The 21,428-nt window shown below is 37.0% G+C and overlaps 1 protein-coding gene across 5 annotated transcripts in view; it reads left to right on the top strand.

Annotated features, from left to right (window-relative positions):
* PDE7A (phosphodiesterase 7A) overlaps positions 1–21,428 on the top strand; it is a 114,624-nt gene that overhangs the window by 39,441 nt on the left and 53,755 nt on the right. The window contains exon 1 of one of the 5 annotated variants that reach the window (XM_028533625.2): positions 12,792–13,432. The exons of the other annotated variants lie outside the window; for them this stretch is intronic. Within the exon in view, the coding sequence (XP_028389426.1) occupies positions 13,373–13,432 (60 nt within the window). The 5' untranslated portion in view covers positions 12,792–13,372. Of the gene's footprint in view, positions 1–12,791; positions 13,433–21,428 lie in introns of those variants that run through there. 5 annotated transcript variants of the gene reach the window in all.

The following is a 21,428-nucleotide window of genomic DNA, read 5'->3' as shown; positions in this document are numbered from 1 at the left end:
TTCCTCCCAAATTTGGGGGGGTGGTTAAATGTGCATCTTATAGTCTGAAAAATACAGATAATTAATATGCCAATCAAGGTACTGTATTCTGCAGTCTCCCCAAAAAGTTCTCTGGGACCCATTTGTAATGAGTTTCCCCTCGCCGCTGCCCCAGACAACCACTATTGATTAGTTTTGACTTGTTTCTTCCAGAACTTAATATAAATGGAATCATATAGAATGTCTTCTTCCTGAATTTTTTCACTTAGCACAGTGTTTATTGAGATTATCCATGTTGTTGCATGTGTCAGTAGTTTGTTTTATTTTATTGCTGAGTTGTGTTTCATTGTATGGATATACAACAATTTATCAGTTCGTGCATGCTTGTCTTGTTACCAGCTTCGATTATTATGAATAGAGCTGCTATGAACATTCAAGTTCAGGTCGTTTTTTTGGACGTGTTTCATTTGCAGAGAGTTCTGATTGCGCCACATCCTTGTTAATACTAGATATTACTGTCAGCCTTTTAAGTGTTATTCATTCTCGTGGTTGTATACTAGTATCTTGTGGTTGTGGACATTTTTCATATATGTATGATAGATTCTGGATACAAGTCTTTTGTCAGATTTATGATGCAAATACTTTGAGTTTGTAGTTTTTTTCATTTTAACATCATCTTTGAAAGAACAGAAGTTTTGAATTGTAATTAAGTCCAAATAACATTTTTTCTTTTATGATTGATGTTTTTGTATCTAGAAATCTATACTTAACCCAAGATCATGAATATAGTCTCATGCTTTTTCTTAGAAATTGTATTATTTTAGCCTTTATGTTTAGATATAAGATCTGTGTCAATTTTTTTATATAGTAAGAGATTGCATGTTGAAGTTCATTTTCTCCTCACATGTTTATATAGTCTTTCCAGTGCCATTTGTTGAAAAGACTATACTTACCTTTGAATTACTTTTGTACCTTTGTCAAACATCAATTGACCACGTAAGTGTAGGTCTGTTTCTGAACTCTCTACTCAACTCTACTGATCTGTGTCTGCCTTTATGTAAATAACATACCATCTGGATTACTATAGCTTCAGAATAAGTCTTGAAATCAGGTAGTCATAAGTCCTCCAGTCTTATTGTCTTTTTTCCCCAGAAAAATTGTATCTATTCTGTGTGTGTGTGTGTTTGTGTTTGTGTGTATGTCTTTCTATATAAATTTAATTTTAAACAAAACATGCTGGCATTTTAATTGGAGCTAAAGATTAACTTGGAAAAAATTGACATGTTAACAGTATTGAACCTTGCAGTCTATAATCATGTGTAATAGTTTCCTCGGGCTGCCAAAACAAACTGGGTGGCTTAAATCACTAGATATTTATTCTCTCACAGTTGTAAAGGCTAGAAGTCAGAAATTAAAGTGTCAGGAGAGCCATGCTGTCTTTGAAAGCTCTAGGGAAGGAATCGTTCCTTGTCTTTTCTGTCTTCTGGTGGTTGCCGACTGTTTTTGGCATTCCTTGGCTTACAGATAGGTTACTCCAGTCTCAGCTTTCATCTTCACGTGGCCTTCTCCCCTGTGTGGTTGTGTGTCTGTGTCCACATTTCCCTCTTCCCATAAGAACACCAGTTATATTGGATTTAGAGTTCACTCTAACCCTGCATACCTTCATCTTTAAAGAAAAAATTAGTGATTTCAGAGAGAGAAAAAAACTGATTTGCTGTTCCACTTATTTATGCATTCATTGGATGATTCCGGTTATGTACCCTGATGGAGAATTGAACCTGCAACCTTGGTGTGTTGGGACAATGCTCTAACCAATAAAATTACCTGGCCAGTGTACGTCTGTCTGGAAGGTGTCCAGCCATGTACTGTGAAAAATAGAGATATTTATTGAAGAAGATACAAGATACAAGAAACATTGTACATAGGACAATGATGCCTCAGTCCCCGTCAAAGTAGGCACTTTAGGACCTCACGCAGTTCTCCCAGTCGCCATCAGCTGCCCTGTCATATTTTCCTGACTCTTCTTGAGGGTCTGAAACCTTTATTTTTTCAAAGGTGATTTTAGTTTTGGGAAAAGCCAGAAGTCACAGGATGCCAAAAATGGGCTGTTGGGGGCTGAGTCACCTGGGTGATTTGATGTTTTGTCAGAAAACTCTGCACGAGACATAATGCGTGAGCAGGCATGTTGTGATGAAGTTGCCAATCACCCGTTGCCCATAGCTGTAGCCTTCTGAATCATCCAGATAGTTTCTGCAAAGGAATGTTCAAGCTTAACACAGAATTTGATGCAGATTAGTTGCTCTGTTCGCTCAGTCACTTTGAATGTGATGGCCACACAGTACATATGCTCATTGAACAGCGTCTACTACCCTCACTAACTAGTACAGTGAAGTTGTCATTATTCACTCATGCACATTCCAGTCCACTCTCCTTGGCTACCAGATGTCACACAAACCGTTCTCTCTCTCTTTTTAAAGATTTTGTTTATTTGTTTTTAGAGAGGGGAAGGGAAGGAGAAAGAGAGGGAAAGAAACCTTAATGTGTGGTTGCCTCTCATACGCCCCCTACTGGGGACGTGGCTCGCAACCCAGGTGTGTGCCCTAACTGGGAATTGAACTGGTGATCCTTCGGTTCGCAGGCTGGCACTCAATCCACTGGGCCACACCAGCCAGGGCACAAACTGTTCTCATTATGTTAACAAGGGCTGGACTTTTTCTGGACAAACCATATATATATATATATATATATATTTATTTATTTATTTATTTATATATATTTTTATATATATATAGTATTTATTTATACTATATAATATGTATCCTATATATGGATTTGATTTACTGATATTTTCTTTCAAATCTTTGTGTCCATGTTTATGAAGGATTTGGTCTTTGGTTTCCTTTTTTTGTAATACCTTTGCCTGGTTTGATAACAATTGGTTTTCAGTAATTTTTATTGTGATATATTTTGATGTGGTTTTCTTTTGTGTTTTTCCTATTAAGGGTTCATTGAGCTTCTTTGACATCTGGATTGATAGTTATCATCAGATTTGGAAATGTTTAGGTAATACCTGTTGATCTCTTAATCTGTAGTGTTTAGTCTGATACTAAGCCCAGCTGGGATTCTTTATTTTAGATATTGTATTTTTCTTTCTTTTTAAAAAAAGATCTTCTTATATATTTTTAGAAAGAGGGGAAGGGACGGAGGAAGAGAGGAAGAGAAACATTAATGTGTGGTTGCCTCTTGTGCACCCCCTACTGGGGACCAGGCCTGCAACCCAGGCGTGTGCCCTGACTAGGACTTGAACCAGCGACCCTTTGCTTCTCAGTCTGGCAAGCAGTCCACTGAGCCACACCAGCCAGGGCTAGATATTGTATTTTTCAACTGTAGGTGAATTCAGATGTCTCCCAACTCCCGTATAATAATTTTTTCCCTGGTAGTTGTTCTTTTCCTGGCCTAATGGAATCTCATCCTATATATACCTACCCTTAGTATTCAGCCTAAGACTCAGGGGACTCACTTTCAGACTTTGGAGCCCATTATCTTCACAGCTCCTCCCTTTTTTGTAACTCAGCCCTGCAAATTAGTGCCTCAGCCTCGCTGAACTCCAGTCTCTGTGTCCTCTGCTTGTGAAACTGCTGTCTTCCTCAGTGTTATTCCACTCTGCTTCTGGGTTTGGAAACTCTTTTAAAGAAGAAACCTGGGCAGTTATAGGACTGACCTTGTTTTTTTTCTCCTCTCAGGGATTAGTGTCCTGTACTACTTGTCTTATATCTGAAAACAGGGTTTCGTGTGTTTCACACAGAAAGACTAGCTTCGTAGTTCATGGTGGGACAGCTAGTCTAGTACCAGTTACCATATCATTTATTGACCTTGTGTTTATATTTGTAGTGATCATGATTTTGCTTATTTATGATGTTTGCACATACTGCTTTTTCTGCTAGAAGCTCTTTTCCTTGCTCTTGTATGGCAAACTCTTAGTGTCATTTAAGGGTCAGATTGCATGTCACTTTCTCCCAGTAGTCTTCCTTGATGCCACCAAATCTTGGCTTAAGTGGCATGGTTGGTACTCAGCATCTTACATTTGCCTGTGGTTGTAATGATTTACAACTGTAGTTGTTTGTAGCCCCCACTAAAACCTGAGATGTGTGAGGAGGGCGAGGATTATGCCTCAGTTACATTATATCCCTTTTGCCTAACACACCAGAGATCTCAAAATCTCTGTCTCTGTTTTTTGCAATACTGTACGTAGAGATGAAATAGTACTGTTCAATTCAGTGTGCCTCAAGTATACTTCAGAATTATTTTGTGCTTCTACATCGATTGGTTTGAGAGGGAAGCAGTTATTGACACTTGCCATTCTTATTCATAATTTTTCTTCCTAAATCTGTTCAATCTCTAGATGTTATTTTTCTTCTTTAGTATCAACATTGATGTTATAAATATTTTAATATATTTCACCCACGAGTAGTGGCCTGTTCATACTATTTTTAGAGGTAAAGTTTTTTTCCTGACCTATAAATAGTTCTCATTTGAAAAGTACCTTTTACCAATGTCACCCAATAAGAAAATACAAAGTAGAAAGAGAATAAACAAGCAAAGAAAACTTTGAAGGAGCAGCTATTGGTACAGATGAAAACTCAGGAAAGGGTGACATGGTGGAAGCTGTGAGAAGCTTATTCAAGATGGAGAGAGCCCTTGATACTTCACAAGCTTCTGATACTTGAAATCTTGCTATACAGAAAAAAACGAGTTATGCCTTGTGGGCAAAATCCAGAGCAATCAAATAGGAATCATAGTGAAGATGATATAAGGAAAAATAAAAAATGGAGAGAAGGAGAAAAAGAAGAAGAAAAGGATGTAAAAGAGAAACTGGAAGAGGAACAAGATGAGGAGGAAAAAAAAAAATGGAAAATGAGGAAGAACATCCAGAGTAAATGTTATTCAGTAAAGCCCTCATGGACACTTCCTGGGCAAAGTTTAACAAAGTTGAACAAATGCCCCACAAAAAGAAGTAGTCTGTTGCTTGCATTTGAATTGAACATGACAGAAAAAACAGGTAAATCAATGGTTTTTTGAAAAGAGGGAGAAGTTCAGTGAAGATAGGTATAAGCAGAAATATAAGAGAAATCTCAAGAGAACCTCATGTGATTGAAAGAAATTAAGAAAAGAACATCAGTATTTTTAATAGCATTGAAAAAGCACTAACTGTATATGGAATTTTTACATATTTGTATGTTTATATACACATATTTATTTATTGCCTCATTGATCATCACTCTAAACCATGAAGGAGGAAACTGGATTGTGGGGAAATAATGTGATCTCATCAACAAATGTGAGTTCCTAAATGTCTAAGCTTGAATTTGTACTTGTATCTCTCAGGCATTTGTATTATAGGCTGTGTCAATTTGTGTTTCGTATGTTTATATACTCCTGATTTTCTCTAGTAAAATTCTCATGTGAAAAGTAAAAATATAAAGTGAAAAAATAAAAAATATAAAAAATTTCTTTTAAGGTAAATGCCAGTAACCACTTAGTACTAGTGGATTTGAGGGGGCCAGTATGCTAGGTCTGTGGGGAGTGGTGGTAGAAGCATTCCCCACTGAAAGCCGCTAATAACAGCAGCTTTCTTAGAAAGGTTATGATTCTAAGTGTTGGTTGTTAGTGTTGGTTGTTAGAATTGGCAGAGACCTTGAAGGTCATTTGTTTTAGCTTGCCCCACAACCTCCTAGACAGAGGCTAGTTTGAGACAGCTCCTTTTAATTTACATGGTTTTGATTGCACAAAGTTCTTAGGAAATAATATTGAGTCATATCCTGTCAGACTTTTTGCCCATTGGTCCTACTTCCAATCTGTAATGTCACAGAATAAAGCTAAACTTTTTGGGTTCTTTTATTTTACCACACGTTAACACCTATTATGTCTCTTTATTTCTTTGCCTAAAGCATCTCAGTTTGTAAAACTACTCCTTATGTATTGTTTTTATCTGCATTTTCAAATGCGATGCATCTTCCAGTGTGGTATTCAGAACTGAGCTCAGTCTTATAAATGTTGCCTGAATTGAGAACAGTGGGGCATTCTTGGTCTGGACACTTCTTTGACTCGGTGCCTCCTAAGATTGCCTTTAGGGTGTAACCATTCTACCTCTCATCTGTTTTTTGTTTTTGTTTTTGTTTTTTTAAAGGAAACTTTAAAAACCCATTTCCATTGTTCTTCATGCATGCAGTTTATTTTATATCAAAATGCAGCTTTTATTTTTTTTTAAGTTATTTTGTAATTAAGCAAGCTGGTTTACCCTTTGTGTTTTATGTGCAGATTTGATATGCATTTGTTAGATCTGCACCCCATAAATGAACTGGAACAAGACAAGGTCATAAGCAAGGTTCTGTGAGTTAACCGCTGGAATTCTTCCACTAGTTTGATATCAAGTACTTAATTTCGAGGGTATTTGCTCAGTCAGCTAGGAGTCTGCCCACCTGTAGTGTGGGGCTCACAGTGCTCTGTTTTGTTCTTAAGGAGGTCACCAGAAACTGTGTGCAGCCTTGCTGAAATTCAGGTGTCCTGTGTCTACGACTTTCTCCTTGTATATATATGTACTGGATCTGGGGTCCCCAACCTCCAGGCTGTGGACCCGCTACTGGTCTGGGCATGTTAGGAACCAGGCCGCATAGCAAGAGGTGAGCTTGAATTTAGTGCGCTTTAATCATCCCGAAACCATCCCCCACACCCTGGTGTGTGGAAAAATTGTCTTCCACAAAACAAGTCCCTGGTGCCAAAAAGGTTGGGGACTGCTGTGCCAGAGGCCTTATGCTTACATTATATACAGTGTATGCCACTTTTCTAAGTCCAGACTCTACAGTTGTGGAATCTTTACTGTTATATTCCTTTTGAAAATTGTGACTATTTCTACTTTTCCACAATTTTAAAAATATTATGGACAGTGGTTTTGATAAGCAAGTCTATATGTTCTTTTTAATATCACCAGATGTAGTTTTCGGGTCCAGAAGTCTTGATTATGAAATGTTAAGGTGGTTTTATTCCTTCCTTCCTACTAGAACTAATCACTTATCTGTTCCCATCAAATACTGGGATGCTGTATAACAGAAGACTTAACTCAGGACTCTAAATCAGTTTGGCACAAAGATCTTAATTAACTTGTAAAACTCCCATTTTTCTTTAGTTTTAAAATAAGTTTTGTCAAAATTATCAAAACTTTTTGTTTTATATGTCTTGAAATTCATACCATTTGAAAAATAAAAAGCCCTGACATGTGATTTTTAGTAAAAGGAACAAAAAAGTCACCCTGATTTATTATTTGCTATTAAAAGTGGTGGAATTCAAAATGATAAAAGCCCAATTGGAGGGTTTTGGCTATAGTATTCACATTTTCTATTATGAATTTGTTTTTAGTTTTCTCAGACACTACAGTTGTATAAAGAACTCTGGGATAGGCCATCTCCGTCAACAAGATTCCAAAATCACAGACACTGATGTCAATGCAGATGAGGGCAGCCTAATTTGGTCAACAGAGGGGCATGCCGAGTCTCTATATGGATAGCTAAAGACTATTGCCAAGATTGACAGGTGTCCTGTGGGTGGCAGAAAGCCCCGGGGATGCAACTTGCACTTGGATTACTTCTCTAAGACACAATGATCAAAGTCATACCTCTTTTTTCTATCGATCACACACACTCCTAAAATAGTAGTGAGATCTGCTTTTAATGCTTCAATTTTTAGGTATTAGTTTGATAAGCTCCAGAAAGGTAAAAGTTTTGTATTTTCTTCTTACAGTATCAAATTCTGTTTTGGAAAGTTTAGCTGTATCCTGTGCCTTAATTTTTTTAGTATTGTCAAGTGCTTTTTGTTGTGGTTACCCTATTACACATTTCACTAAGGCTTTGACAGGTGAAAAAAGTTAATATGAAATAATACATTTGCTGTTGGTGTAAAAAGGTAATCATTTCTTGCCCTGGCCAAATTGCTCAGTTGGTTAGAGCGTTGTTCTGATGCACTACGGTTGTGGATTTGATATCTGGTAAGGGCACACACAAGAATCACCCGATGATTAAGTGGAACATCAAATTGATATCTTCTCTCTCTTCCCCCCTTCCTCTCTCTCTAAAGAAAAAAATCAACAAATTAAAAAAATTAAATGTTAATAAAAGCTATTTCTTTATAGAATAATAAATTACATAGATTCAATCTGGAAAGATTAATTTTTAGGAGAATTTTCCAATACACATGATATTATAAAGGAGTGTTTATACTAATTGAATAAGAACTTTTGTTTTTGCTTCATCTGACAGAACTTTTTTTGTTATTCAGAGAAGCCTTGTAACTTATCAAGATAAATTAGTATTTTATATCTCAAAATAAGAAAAAGCTTTAAATCCATTAGATTCATACCATTAAGAAATTTAAAGATATATTTTAAAAAACTGCTGCCTGAGATTTTTATAGGATTTGAGTGATGGAAATGTGCCATTAGCAGTTAAGAATCTTTGATTTGAGGCATAAATTCAATAGCTATTTCTAGGATGTTTTGTGATCTGGGAGGATTGTGTCTTGATTAGCTCTGTATTTTAGTCTCAGAAATATAGTAGACATTTAAGAAGAGGCTGCCAAGGGGGCCTGTTCACCATTGTGAAAAATGAAAGCTAAGACAAAAACCCCACTGGGGCTCAGGAAAGATTTCTCAGTCCACACCAAGCAAGCACAGAGCAAATTCCTCTCTTAGACCACCGTGATTGCAATTAAGCGTAGAGTTGGGGTGGAGCTAGTGTGGGTCAGGCCATTATTCTTAAGTTTTCAATATTTAATTGTGATTCAGTTCTAATTTATTGAGAGCTAAGTATTCTTTTATAGCTGTTATTTAACTCCTGTGAAGGGGAAGAAAATAAGGCCCAGGGAGGTGGTGACTTGCATAGGTTCACTCAGGTCTTGGCGGTAAAGCTAGGAAATAAACCCAGGCTCTTGATTGGTGGACATAATCTTGACAGAAATTAATTGAAAAGAATTTACAGGACTGCCGTTCTTATTTTTTTCCCCTCCATGTCTCAATTCTTATTTTTTGCCTCTTCTTCTGTTCAATCCTTTTCTTTTAAACTAAAAGAAAGCACAGATTCTTGAGCTCAACATTAACCAAAAAGTCATTTATAAAAATGTTTAAGTACTGTACCAAAAATAGGGACATTGTGTTTGCTTCTTAAAACTTTTTAAGTAGCTGATTGGAAGGGAAATATTCCTGGACTAGGCATCATAGTGTAGTGGGTTAATTTGGAGCATGCAGCACAGGACAGAGCAGCAGATAATGACCTTGAGCCCATTTTAGCCACTGGCCCAGGCTGTACGCCCCCTTACACACAAGCCATTAGCATTTCTCCTGAGGATGGGGCTGATGAACACCCTGCAGATCTGTCCTGTTTGGGGGCATCTGTTGAGTTTGGTCCACACAACCTCACTGGAATATGGAGACTAATCACAGACCCTGACAATGTCATTTGTCACACCTAATTTCATGACCAAATTAAAATTACCTCAATTTGTGCAAAGATTAACATGAATGGCTTCAATTTTGGAAAATTTTTATTTAGACCTATTAGTTTAATTTATGCTTCATTTTGAGAACTCTAGAATTAACTTTTATTTATTTTTAAATATATTTTATTGATTATGCTATTATACTTGTCCTATTTTCCTCCCTTTATTCCCCTCTGCCCTGCATACCCCTCCCACTCACATTCCTCCCCTTTAGTTCTTGTCCATGGGTCATACATATAAGTTATTTGGCTTCTACACTTCCTATATTATTCTTTTTTTTTTTTTTAGTTTTTTTTTTATGCCATTCTCAGGGAACTTATAGTCTTAAGACTCAAAAACAATTTTTTAAAAAGATTTTATTTATTTTTAGAGAGGGAAGGGAGGGAGAAAGAGAGAGAGAAACATCAATTTGCGGTTGCTGGGGGTCATGGCCTACAACCCAGGAATGTACCCTGACTGGGAATTGAACCTGCGACACTTTGGTTCGCAGCCCGCGCTCAATCCGCTGAGCTACGCCAGCCAGGGCAAACTTCCTATATTATTCTTAACCTCCCCATCTATTTTCTACCCACCATTTATGCTACTTATTCTCTGCACCTTTTCCCCCTCTCTCCTCCCACTCCCTGATGATAACCCTCCATGTGATCTCCATTTCTGTGATTCTGTTCCTGTTCCAGTTGTTTGCTTAGTTTGTTTTTGTGTTGTTCTTTTTTTAGATTTGGTTGTTAATAGCTATGAGTTTGTTGTCATTTTACCATTCATATTTTTGATGTTCTTTTTCTTAGATAAGTTCCTTTTACATTTCATATAACAAGGGCTGGGTGATGGTGAAATCCTTTAACTTGACCTTATAGGGGAAGCACTTTATCTGCCCTTCCATTCTAAATGATAGCTCTGCTGGATAGAGCAATCTTAGATGGAGGTCCTTGCCTTTCATGACTTTGAATACTTCTTTCCAGACCATTCTTGTTTGCAAGGTTTCTTTTAAGAAATCAGCTGATAGTCTAATGGGAACTCCTTTGTAGGTAATTGTCTCCTTTTCTCTTGCTGCTTTTCAGATTCTCTCCTTATCTTTAATCTTGGATAAAGTAATCATGATGTACCTTGGTGTGTGCTTCTTTGGGACTCTCTGAGCTTCCTGGACTTCCTGAAAGTCTACTTCCTTTGCCAGATCAGGGAAGTTCTCCTTCATTATTTTTTTCAAACAAGTTTTCGATTTCTTGCTCTTCTTGTTCTCCTTCTGGCACCCCTACGATGCGGATGTTGGAATGTTTATAGTTGTCCCAGAGGTTCCTAAGCCTCTCTTCATTTTTTGAATTCTTGTTTCTTTGCCATGTTCTGGTCGAATGTTTCTTACTTTCTTCTCCAGACCATTGATTTGAGTCCTGGTTTCCCTCCTGTCACTGTTGGTTCCCTGTACATTTTCCTTTATTTTACTTTTCATAGCCTTCATTGTTTCCTCTAATTTGCAACCATATTCAACCAATTCTGTGAGCACCCTTATTACCAGTGTTTTGAACTCTGCATCTGATAGGTTGGCTATCTCTTCGTGGCTTAGTTGTATTTTTTCTGGAGCTTTGGTCTGTTCTTGCATTTGGGCCTTTTTTTTTTTTTTATCTTGGCACACCTGTTATATAATAAAGGGTAGAGCCTTAGGTGGGTTCACCAGGGTGGGACAACCCACATCCCTGCATTATGGTGCTGTCTGTGGGGGAGGGGACCAAGAGGGAACAGTGTCGCTTGCTGCAATCTCTGCTAGTTTTCAGTCACTTCCCCCACTACCCACAATCAAACTGGGCCCTTCTGGTGCTGCTTCCTGGGTGGGTGGGCTTGTGTACATTCTAGGATCTTGCGGGTCTCTCCAGTGAGCTCTCCTGTGAGGCTGGGAGTTTCTCCCACCACCTCAACCCTCACAGGTTTTTTCAGTCAGAGGTGTTGAGGCTTTATTTCTCCATACTGGAACCCTGGTTTTTTTTTGTGGTCGGTCTCGCTTTCCCCAGTTGTTCCTCCTGGTTTATCTGCTTGTGGATGTGGGACCACCCAGTCCACAATCTGCCGCCTTGCCCGCCCTGATCCTCTAGCCGCCATCTTGCCGAGAGTCCTCTCTACCCAGCTGCCCTCTGCCCCTCCTGGTTTGGATGGATGTGTTTTCTTTAACTCCTTGGTTGTCGGACTTTATACAGTTCAATTTTCTGTTAGTTCTGGTTGTTTTTTGTTTTTAAATTTGTTGTTGTCCTTTTTTTGGTTGTGCAAGGAGGCACAGTTTGTCTGCCTATGCCTCCATTTTGGTCGGAAGTATTAAGTTTTCTTTTAAATACTTCATACTGAGGATTGGACAGTGAAAATAGCATTGTACTTGAACTATTAGGATTATGTTCAAATATTATAGAACCATCATTCGTGTGCCATTGACATGCAGATGGGTTTGTCTTATGAGCTACAATCCACTTCTCTTCACCGCACCACCCTGTGCGGATGACCATCACCTCTCCCCTGGACCTCTTGCAGCGGCCTCCTAACTGTCTACCCAGCCCCTAGCCCACCAAGCTATATTTGACCCAAACCAACTAAAGTTTTTCAGCAATTTGGGATTAGCTTTTGGGGTGAAGACAAATCACCTTTATGGGGCCTCCACTCTGGCTTTCTACTTTTCTGCATTCTAGCCTCCCTTGCTCTTCTTCTGGTTTCTTCTCGTCACTGTACTTGGCTTTGTCTGCTTCTTAGCCATCATGCCTTGTCCCTTTATTTCAGCTCAGGGACAATTCAAAGAAGTCCCTCACCTCTTAACTAGGACATAGCCTGGCTTTGTTGGCAGTTCCTTAGCTCCTTTGTTGGCAGTATCTCAGCTTCATTGCACTTGGTACAGTTGCAGACTTTGATAATGTAGACTGACTAAACTGTAAGCTTCACAAGGGCAGGAGCCGTGTTTGTTTTTACATGACGACTATGCTCCTGGCATCTACATCTGGCACAGGAGGTGATACATAGTAGTGACTTAATAAATACTTGCTGAATACTTGAATAAAAGTATCATGAAAGGCTTTTTCTCTGCATCATGAAGGTGGGTGAATATTAGACCCACTTTGCTGTTACAGAGCTCCCTCACAGCCAAGAGGAGACATGTTCCAATAATATTGTAATGTAACCTACATTGCAGTTTGGGTTTGGAAATAGTATACTTTTAATTGCTTGAAAATGTACTGTTCAACTGGCCTTTGTTAATAAGTTCCAAATGAGTGAATGGTAATGTTAAATAGCACAGACAGTATTAGTGAAAGCCTTTAACATTCATACAGTAATCCTAGCCCTAAAGGAAATTAAAAGTTGAACAAATGCAGTATTAAAGTGGAAAAGATGGAATAAAATGTATTAATACCTTTAAATTCCAGGGCATTACGTCTGTGAAGCTGGTCTAGGTAAAAGAAATGAGAAAAGTTTTAGTACTGCCAAACGTTTTTTGAAAGTTGTTTCAAAGCCCTGTCTTAGTGTGAACGTTTGTAGAAGTGTGTGAGGCTAGCTCAAGACCTGTTTTGTCTCCATTTGTGGGGCTGTTAGGTCTGTCCTTACCACCGTGTTTCCCTTTCCTCTTCCCCTGTTACTGACGCTGTTCTCCCCCAACCCTGGGTTGTGGCATTAAGCACGCGCTGGGTAAGTAGGCTGGCTGGCAGCGCATTCTCAGAGGAGTCAGGTGATTGTTGTTTGAAGGCAGCTGCTTGAGGTTCAAGGCAGTCAGTGTCCCCTCTCTTCTGCCTGAGGACAGCTGGTTATTCTCTAACTCCTAACAAGCCTTTCTTGCTCATTGCTCACTGGGGGAGGAGGGAGATTATGCTGCCAGCTTTTGATTGATCCAATGGGAATTACATTGATCTGGTGTCTGGCCTTGGTTCTTATCAAGTGGATCGCCTCTAAGGTAGGCCATCTTTATTTTTAGGATTGTAACATTCAATCACTAGTGTTTATATTTGATAGAAATGAAATTACTAGTTGAGTTTCTTCTCCTTTTGCTTTGGTTTTTATTTCTCTGATTAAAAGAGCTGTGAGGTTTACCTCTCCACTGAAAAGCTGAAAATTACTATGTGTGATGTTTATTCTTTTCCACCTTATTCCTCCCTGAGGGCTTTTTGTATGTTATCCCTTGGTATCATTCCTTTACAGAAGTTTTTCTGGTGAAAGCAGTTCAACTTTTAAGATATAAAAGTATTAAACAATTCAGATTCTTAGTGTAATTTTAAACATTCCCTTCTGGAGATAAATAATTTACTAATGCTTATAAATTTAAAGTATAGTTGTTGAGGATTTCTAAACAATCATAGTGTATAAACTTTTTAAAAAGTAAATACCATACCCTATCATGGTCTCTCTTAAGGTCTTGCTGTTGCTAAAATGTATGCCTTGCTTATAATATATTAAAAACATTTAAAATTAATATATATATCCGTGTTTTTTCATTTGAATTCTGAATATCAGGCTTGAGCACTGCTTGTTAGCATGCTAGCCATTTACCATCTGGATGAGGGTCTGAAGTAGGATATATTTAAAATTATACTACTCGAAATTACACTCACAATTTCATATGAAAGTGATTATGTCTTTGATCCATCATGTAGCTTTTGTCTTCCTGTATTAAGAAATGGAAGAGATTTAACTTAAAATTTACAGGGAATCACTATTTGCTAAGCAACACAAAAGCTCCTGTATAGTTAAAGGTCTTTTTTCTTTTAAAGTATATTTTACTCATTATGTTATTACAGTTCTCCCAAAATTTTTCCCCTTTGCTCCCCTCCACGGCACCCCCCTTCCCTCCAGCACTCCCCCCCTTAGTTCCTGTTCATGGATTGTGCATTTAAGTTATTTGGCTTCTTCGTTTCCTATACTATTCTTAACCTGCCCCTGTTTATTTTGTACTTACCAATTATGCTTCTTAATCCGGCACTTTTTCCTCTATCTCCTCCCTTCCCCTCCCCACTGATATCCCTCCAAATGGTCTCCATACCTATGATTCTATTCTGTTCCTGTTCTGGTTTTTTGCTTACTTTGTTGGGGTTTTTTTGTTTGTTTTTTAGGTTCAGTTGATAGTTCTGAATTTGTTGCCTTTTTAATGTTTATAGTTTTGATCTTTTTCTTATATAACACCCTTTAACATGTCATGGCTTTAACATTTAGAATGGCTTGGTGACGATGAACTCCTTTTATCTTTACTTTGTCTGGGAAGCACTCTTATCTTCCCTTCAATTCTAAATGATAGCTTTGCTGGATAGAGTAATCTAGGTTGTAGGTCCTTGCTTTTCATCACTTTGAATACTTCCTGCCAGTCCCTTCTTGACTGCAAAGTTTCTTTTGAGAAATCAGCTGACAGTCTTATGGGAACTCCTTTGTAGGTAACTCTCTTCTTTTTCTCTTGCTGCTTTTAAGATTCTCTCTTTATCTTTAACCTTTGGCGTTTTAATTATGATGTGTCTTGGTGTGGTCCTCTTTGGTTCCAACTTGTTTGGGATTTCCTGTGCTTCCTAAACTTATATGTCTATTTCCTTTGCCAAATCAGGGAAGTTTTTTGTTTTTTGTTTTTTGTTTTTTTTTATTACTTTTTCAAATAAGTTTTCAATTTCTTACTCTTCCTCTTCTCCTTCTGGCACCCCTATGATTCAGATGTTGGCACATTTGAAGATGTCTCAGAGTTGTCTTATACTATCCTTATTTTTTTGAATTGTTGTTTCTTCTTTCTGTTCTGGTTGAATGTTTATTTCTTCCTTATGTTCCAAATTATTGATTTGTATCCCGGTTTCCTTCCCTTTATTGTTGATACCCTGTAGGTTTTTCTTTACTTCACTTAATGTAATCTTCATTTCTTCCTTTATGGTGTTGCCATACTCAATGAGTTCTTTGAGCATCCTGATCACCAGTGCTTTGAACTCTGTAGGTAGGCTCTCTCCATTTTGTTTAGTTCTTTTTTGGGCATAGTATTCTGTTCTTTCATTTGGGCTATATTTCTTTGTCTCCTCAATTTGGCAGCTTCCCTGGGTTTGCCTCTGTATGTTAGGTAGAGGTGCTTTGACTCTGTGTATTAATAGCGTGGCCTACTGTAGAAAAGGCACCCATCTGGATGAATATATTTCTTTCATACAGTTCAATTTTCTGACAGTTCTGGGTGTTACTTGTTTTGAGATTGAGTTACTGAAGAACTTTCTGAAAGAAAAACAACATACTCATTTTTTAAAAAAATTTGTATGTGTTGTAAATTAAGAATTGATTTTGTTGCACTGATAGCTATTTACTCATTTTAGAGGATTAGCTTACCATGGTATTAAATGAAGGTTAAAATTAATTAACTTAATTGAATTGTGGATGATTTTGGAGACTTTACTTTTTTAAAACCATCAACAAATTAAATTTTTAAGTAAAATGAGTGCTAAAATTTTGTGATTTTTTTTTTAAAGTATATTATAGGGAATGAGAGTGAGTGAAAGATACTATTAAGTGGATCAGTGCAACCTTTGACTGGTACTCAAACATGAGCATGTTTTTTTTGCATATACAAAATGAATATACTCTGAAAAAGCTCATTTTACCATGTCAGAGAAAACTTCTTTTGGAACCTTGGCTAGGCTTCATCTTTTGTGGTATGTCACTATTTTTTGGTAATGCTACCAAAAAATTTTTATTTTGTGTTACTGCATCTAAAGCGCTGACATTCAGTTTACTGATCAGCAAATCTAGGCCAATATAACTGACCTCCGAGATTTTATGTGGATTGTGAGATTTTGTATGAGTACACCTGGGAAATGATTTCTTCTGGCACAGAGTAGGAGGGAGCTCAGTAAGTGTTAGTTAATGTATTCTATTTTTATCACATAAGGGAAATGCACATTCTTTTTCACAATAATCATTTTAGTGGAAACTTGAACAAGATGAAAACAATAGCACTTAAAATACCTTTAGTCAATTTTAAAATGTGTTTGTCTTTAAAAGTTATATATTAACTAAGCCCGGGACCAACTTTTATACCTTTTGCCATTTATCTTGTAAGTCAAGTCTTGTGGAAGAGTGACTCACCCTGATTCAAGGTAGCGAGAGTCTTCCTGGGGCCACTCAAAACTCCTGTTAGTGGCAGTGGATCATTTGGAACCTTACAGTTTAGTTTGTTTGCACTGTGGCTGTCAGTTTCTGATTAGCTCAGCCTTGCCCGTGTTTTGACCTGTACTAATTTGCTTTACAAGTTGTTCCCAGGATGGCTAAATTAGAAAAGTCACGAGTAGAAGCCTCTCAGTTATTTCCATTCACTGGTGAGGCGGAGTGGGAATGTGCATGATAGCTCGGAGTGTTTTATGACTGACAGTGTGACAAAGGAATCTGGCTAAATTTGTTTTACTATTTGTGTTAAAAAGTATTAAAAATAGGATTTTACTAGTATAAGGCTTTTAAAATGGTAACATTAAAAATATGTTAAGTCTGTGCTGCAGTGTTGGTGTATAAAACACATAAAATTCTTAAAAATACTAACATGGAAATCAAACTTTTATTTTTATAATTTATAGTATTTTTTCCAAAATTAGTTACTTTAGATTATTCTACTTAAATTGTTTAGAGAAAGTTTAATATTCATTTTAATCTTGGTCCATGATGTGATGAATGAATGAATTGAATTATCACTCAGAATTTATTCATTAATGTGTTCAGATAACATACCCTTTAAATCCATTCTTAAAAATATTTTGTCTCATTTGGATTTATAAGACTTGTGTCTTGTGGTTTAGTATAGCATTTAAGCTAAGTATTTGCAAACCACAATTACTCAAATCAGTAATGAATAGAATAATTTGAATATTTTGCAATCCCTGTATAACTCGTTGATATATATTTAAAATTCTACCCTTTTAACAAGTTTTGATTATGATTAATGCAAACCCTATAATTTTAACATCTCAATTAATGCCTCTATAAATAAGACTAAAGTGATTATCCTAAAATAAATTTAGTATGTCATAGTTATAATCTATACTATGTTTATTACTCATTTTTTTTTTACTTACAGTATTTTATTTAACAGAACTGCTACTAGTCTTTCTCAATGTGTAATACGTGAAGTGGTAAATGAGGTTTTATCTTCCAAATTTGTGGCTGTTTTAGTAAGTACCCATCTTACATTGAAAAAGAAGTCAACAACATTTCTTAGGGAACACTGTTAGGGATAATGGGTTAAATTTTGTTTTAACAAGCTATTATCCAAGTTATTATTGGCACTAGCAGGTTGATAGATGTTGACATGACAAGGTATTTATTACATAATGATATCTGTAGCCTTAGTAGTATGACCTAGCTGATAGAAATATTTGTTTCCACATAATATGCTTTCCAGGCTTCAAGGTTTTCCACTAATATGGTAGTATTAAGGGAGGCCTGTAATACAATATGCTAAATATCTTTGGAGTGAGGATTGGGACAGCAGGTGTGAGTGGTGTCTTTCCATACCAAGTGATTAAAGTGACTGTTTGCTCCAGAATAAATGGTTTACCATGAAACACTGCAGGAGGCTTCCTTAGGATATTGTGTTGGGGAAAGATGTGTTATGCATGATGCTGCCAGGAGTGTGTTCTGTATGATTTAATGCCTTGGGATTTGAGACCATGCTTTTCTTCGTATTTTTTATAGTAGATTCTTATTAGACTTTTTAACTTGATTTATTTAGTGAATATGTAACTACACATGCTCCAAAGTTCAGAAGCTATACATTGGAAAGTCCTCCTACCTCTGTGTCTATTTGCTTCCTCCTTAGAGGCAACCAGTGTTGAAAATCAGATTTTTTTTTGAAACTTTTGTTTCTTTTTTATGTCATGAACTTTTTTGTGTATTTTTGTTTTAAGGATACATGAAATCCTATAAGAATTTAATTGATAGTTTTCATTTAAATGGTAAAGAGATAACAATGATTTGGGAGTTGTTTTGCATACTAAATCCAAACAAGAGCTTTAAGTAAATTTTCTAGATGAATGCTGATGAGTTGTAAATCTTATGCCGGAGTTTTGTGAGGGAAGAATTTCAGTCTAATATGTAAAATGTGAACTCACTGCTTTAATGTGTATTTCTTTCGTTAAATAAAGTTGAACATTCTTTCTTGTTTACTGGCTATTCATCATTTACTAGTTGATTTATGAGGCACTTTTTAGGCTATACTGAAGTAGGGGGAAATTAGCCCATTGTCATCTGTTGAATTCATTTTTCTTTTTTTTTTTTAAGATTTTATTTATTGATTTTTAGAAAGAGGGGAAGGGAGGAAGAAAAAGAGGGAGAGAAACATCAATGTGTGGTTGCCTCTCGCGTACCCCCCCACTAGGGACTAGGCCTGCAACCCAGGCATGTGCCGTGACTGGGAATTGAACTGGTTACCCTATGGTTTGCAGGCCGGTGCTCAATCCATTGAGCCATACCGGCCAGGGCTGAATTCATTTTTCTTGGTTTCAGATTTGTCACTTTGTTTATGATATATTTTACCATATATAATTTAACTTTTTTTTTAACCCCTCACCCAAAGATGAGGGAGGGAGGGAGGCGGGGGGAGGGGATGGAGAAAGAGGGAGAGAGAGGGAGAGAGAGGGAGAGAGAGAGACATCAATCACTTGCCTCTAGTTATGTGCTCCAGCTGGGGATCTAACCTCCAATCTAGGTATGTGCCCTGACCAGGGATCAAACCTGCAACCAACCTTTTGGTGTACACGATGACACTCCAACCAACCATGACACTCAGCGAGGGCTAATTTAACTTTTAAGTGGCCAAAGTGATCCATGTTCATGACTTCTGGATTTTATAGGACAGTTAGCCTTTCCTATTTAAGAATTTTTAATGTCATTTTTCCCTTTTTTAATATTAAAAATTTTACTTATTGATTTGAAAGAGAGAGGAAATGGAGGCAGAGAAAGACAGACAGACAGACAGACGTTAATTTGTTGTTCTACTTGTTTATACATTCATTGGTTGATTCTTGTATGCTCCCTGACTGGGGGTTGAATGTGAAACTTGGCATATTGGAATGCCATTCCAACAAACTGAGCTACCTGGTCGGGTCCATATATTTTTCTAATATTTTTATGCCTTAGTTTTTATTTATAATTTTTTATTCCATGTATAATTTATTTTAGTGAGAGGGTAATAATAGAGCTTTATATTTTTCCAGGTAAAAACTACTTAATCTAACATTTTTTAAATTAAGTAGTATTTTCCCCACAGATTTTAAATCCTATACTTATCATATACAGAATTACTGTATATTTTTTGGATTTGATCCTAGATTTTGCATTGACTGGATTGTATATATCTTTGTAGTGTCCACACTACTTTATGAATAGCTCATGGCACTAGTTCTGTTTATTACTATTTTTTTAAGAATTTGCTAACCTGTTTATTCAACAATATTATCACTTTTGGTGCACTAGACACTATTCTAAATGTTGGGGTTTCTTCTAGATCTGGGGCTACAGCAGTGAACAAAGTCTCTGCCTCTACAGTGTGTAGCATCTAGTAGGTGATTAGGTTAATTTTATCTTGTAGGTTTTTAATTGGTCTTTATATCACTGCTATTCATTAATTTATTTCCAGTGAATCATTTAATCATTTATTTACCAGATATTCATTTAGAATCTACTAAATAAAAACTAGCATTTTATGGGGTCAGGAGTACAGTGATGAATAGTTCTTGCTTTTGTGGAGTTGTTTGGGGGTTTTTTTGTTTTTTTTTTTTTTTTTTACTTGCATCAACTTTTATTGAACAGTAAAACTTCAAAATAAAAATTTTTGGATTTGTTTTTTTAATACATTTTATTGATTATGCTATTACAGTTGTCCCATTTCCCCCTTCACTCCCCTCCACCCTGTATACCCTCTCCCACCCACATCCCCCCCTTTAGTTTATGTCCATGTGTCATACGTATAAGTTCTTTAGCTTCTGCATTTCCCATACTATTCTTACCCTCCCCCTATCTGTTTTCAACCTACCATGCTACTTATTCTCTGTACATTTTCCCCCTCTCTCCTCCTTCCACTCCCCTGTCGCTAACCCTCCATGTGATCTCCATTTCTGTGGTTCTGTTCCTGGTTGTTTGCTTAGTTTCTTTTGGTTTGGCTTTAGGTGTGGTTATTAGTAATTGTGAGTTTGCTGTCCTTTTACAATACATTTTCTTTATCTTCTTTTCTTAGATAAATCCCTTTAACATTTCATAAAACAAGGGCTTGGTGATGATGAAGTCCTTTAATTTGACCTTATCTGAGAAGCACTTTATCTGCCCTTCCATTCTAAATGAAAGCTTTGCTGGATAGAGTAATCTGGGATATAGGTCCTTGTCTTTCATAACTTGGAATACTTCTTTCCAGCCCCTTCTTGCCTGTAAGGTCTCTTTGGAGAAATCAGCTGACAGTCTGATGGGAACTCTTTTGTAGATCACTGTCCCCTTATCTTACTGCTTCTAGGATTCTCTCCTTCATTTTTACCTTGGCTAATGTAATTGTGATGTGCCTTGGTGTGTTTCTTCTTGGGTCCAACTTCTTTGGGGCTCTCTGAGCTTCCTGGATTTCCTGGAAGTCTATTTCCTTTGCCAGAATGGGAACGTTCTCCTTTATTATTTGTTCAAATACGTGTTCAATCTGTTGCTTTTCCTCTTCCCCTTCTGGTACCCCTATAATTCAGATGTTGGAACGTTTAAAGATGCCCTGGAGGTTCCTAAACTTCTCCTCATTTTTTTTAATTTTCATTTCTCCATTCTTTCCTGTTTGGTTGTTTTTTTCTTCCTTCTGGTCCACTCTATTGTTTTGAGTCCCAGTTTCCTTCCCTTCACTATTGGTTCTCCGTGCATTTTCCTTCATCTCTTCTTTGGTAACCTGCATTTTTGCATCTAGTATTGCACCCAGAATCAATCAATTC

Source organism: Phyllostomus discolor, chromosome 7, assembly GCF_004126475.2.
Source record: "Phyllostomus discolor isolate MPI-MPIP mPhyDis1 chromosome 7, mPhyDis1.pri.v3, whole genome shotgun sequence".
NCBI lineage: Eukaryota > Metazoa > Chordata > Mammalia > Chiroptera > Phyllostomidae > Phyllostomus > Phyllostomus discolor.
The sequence above is the reverse complement of the archived record's forward strand: the minus strand, read 5'-3'. Positions and strand labels throughout refer to the sequence as shown.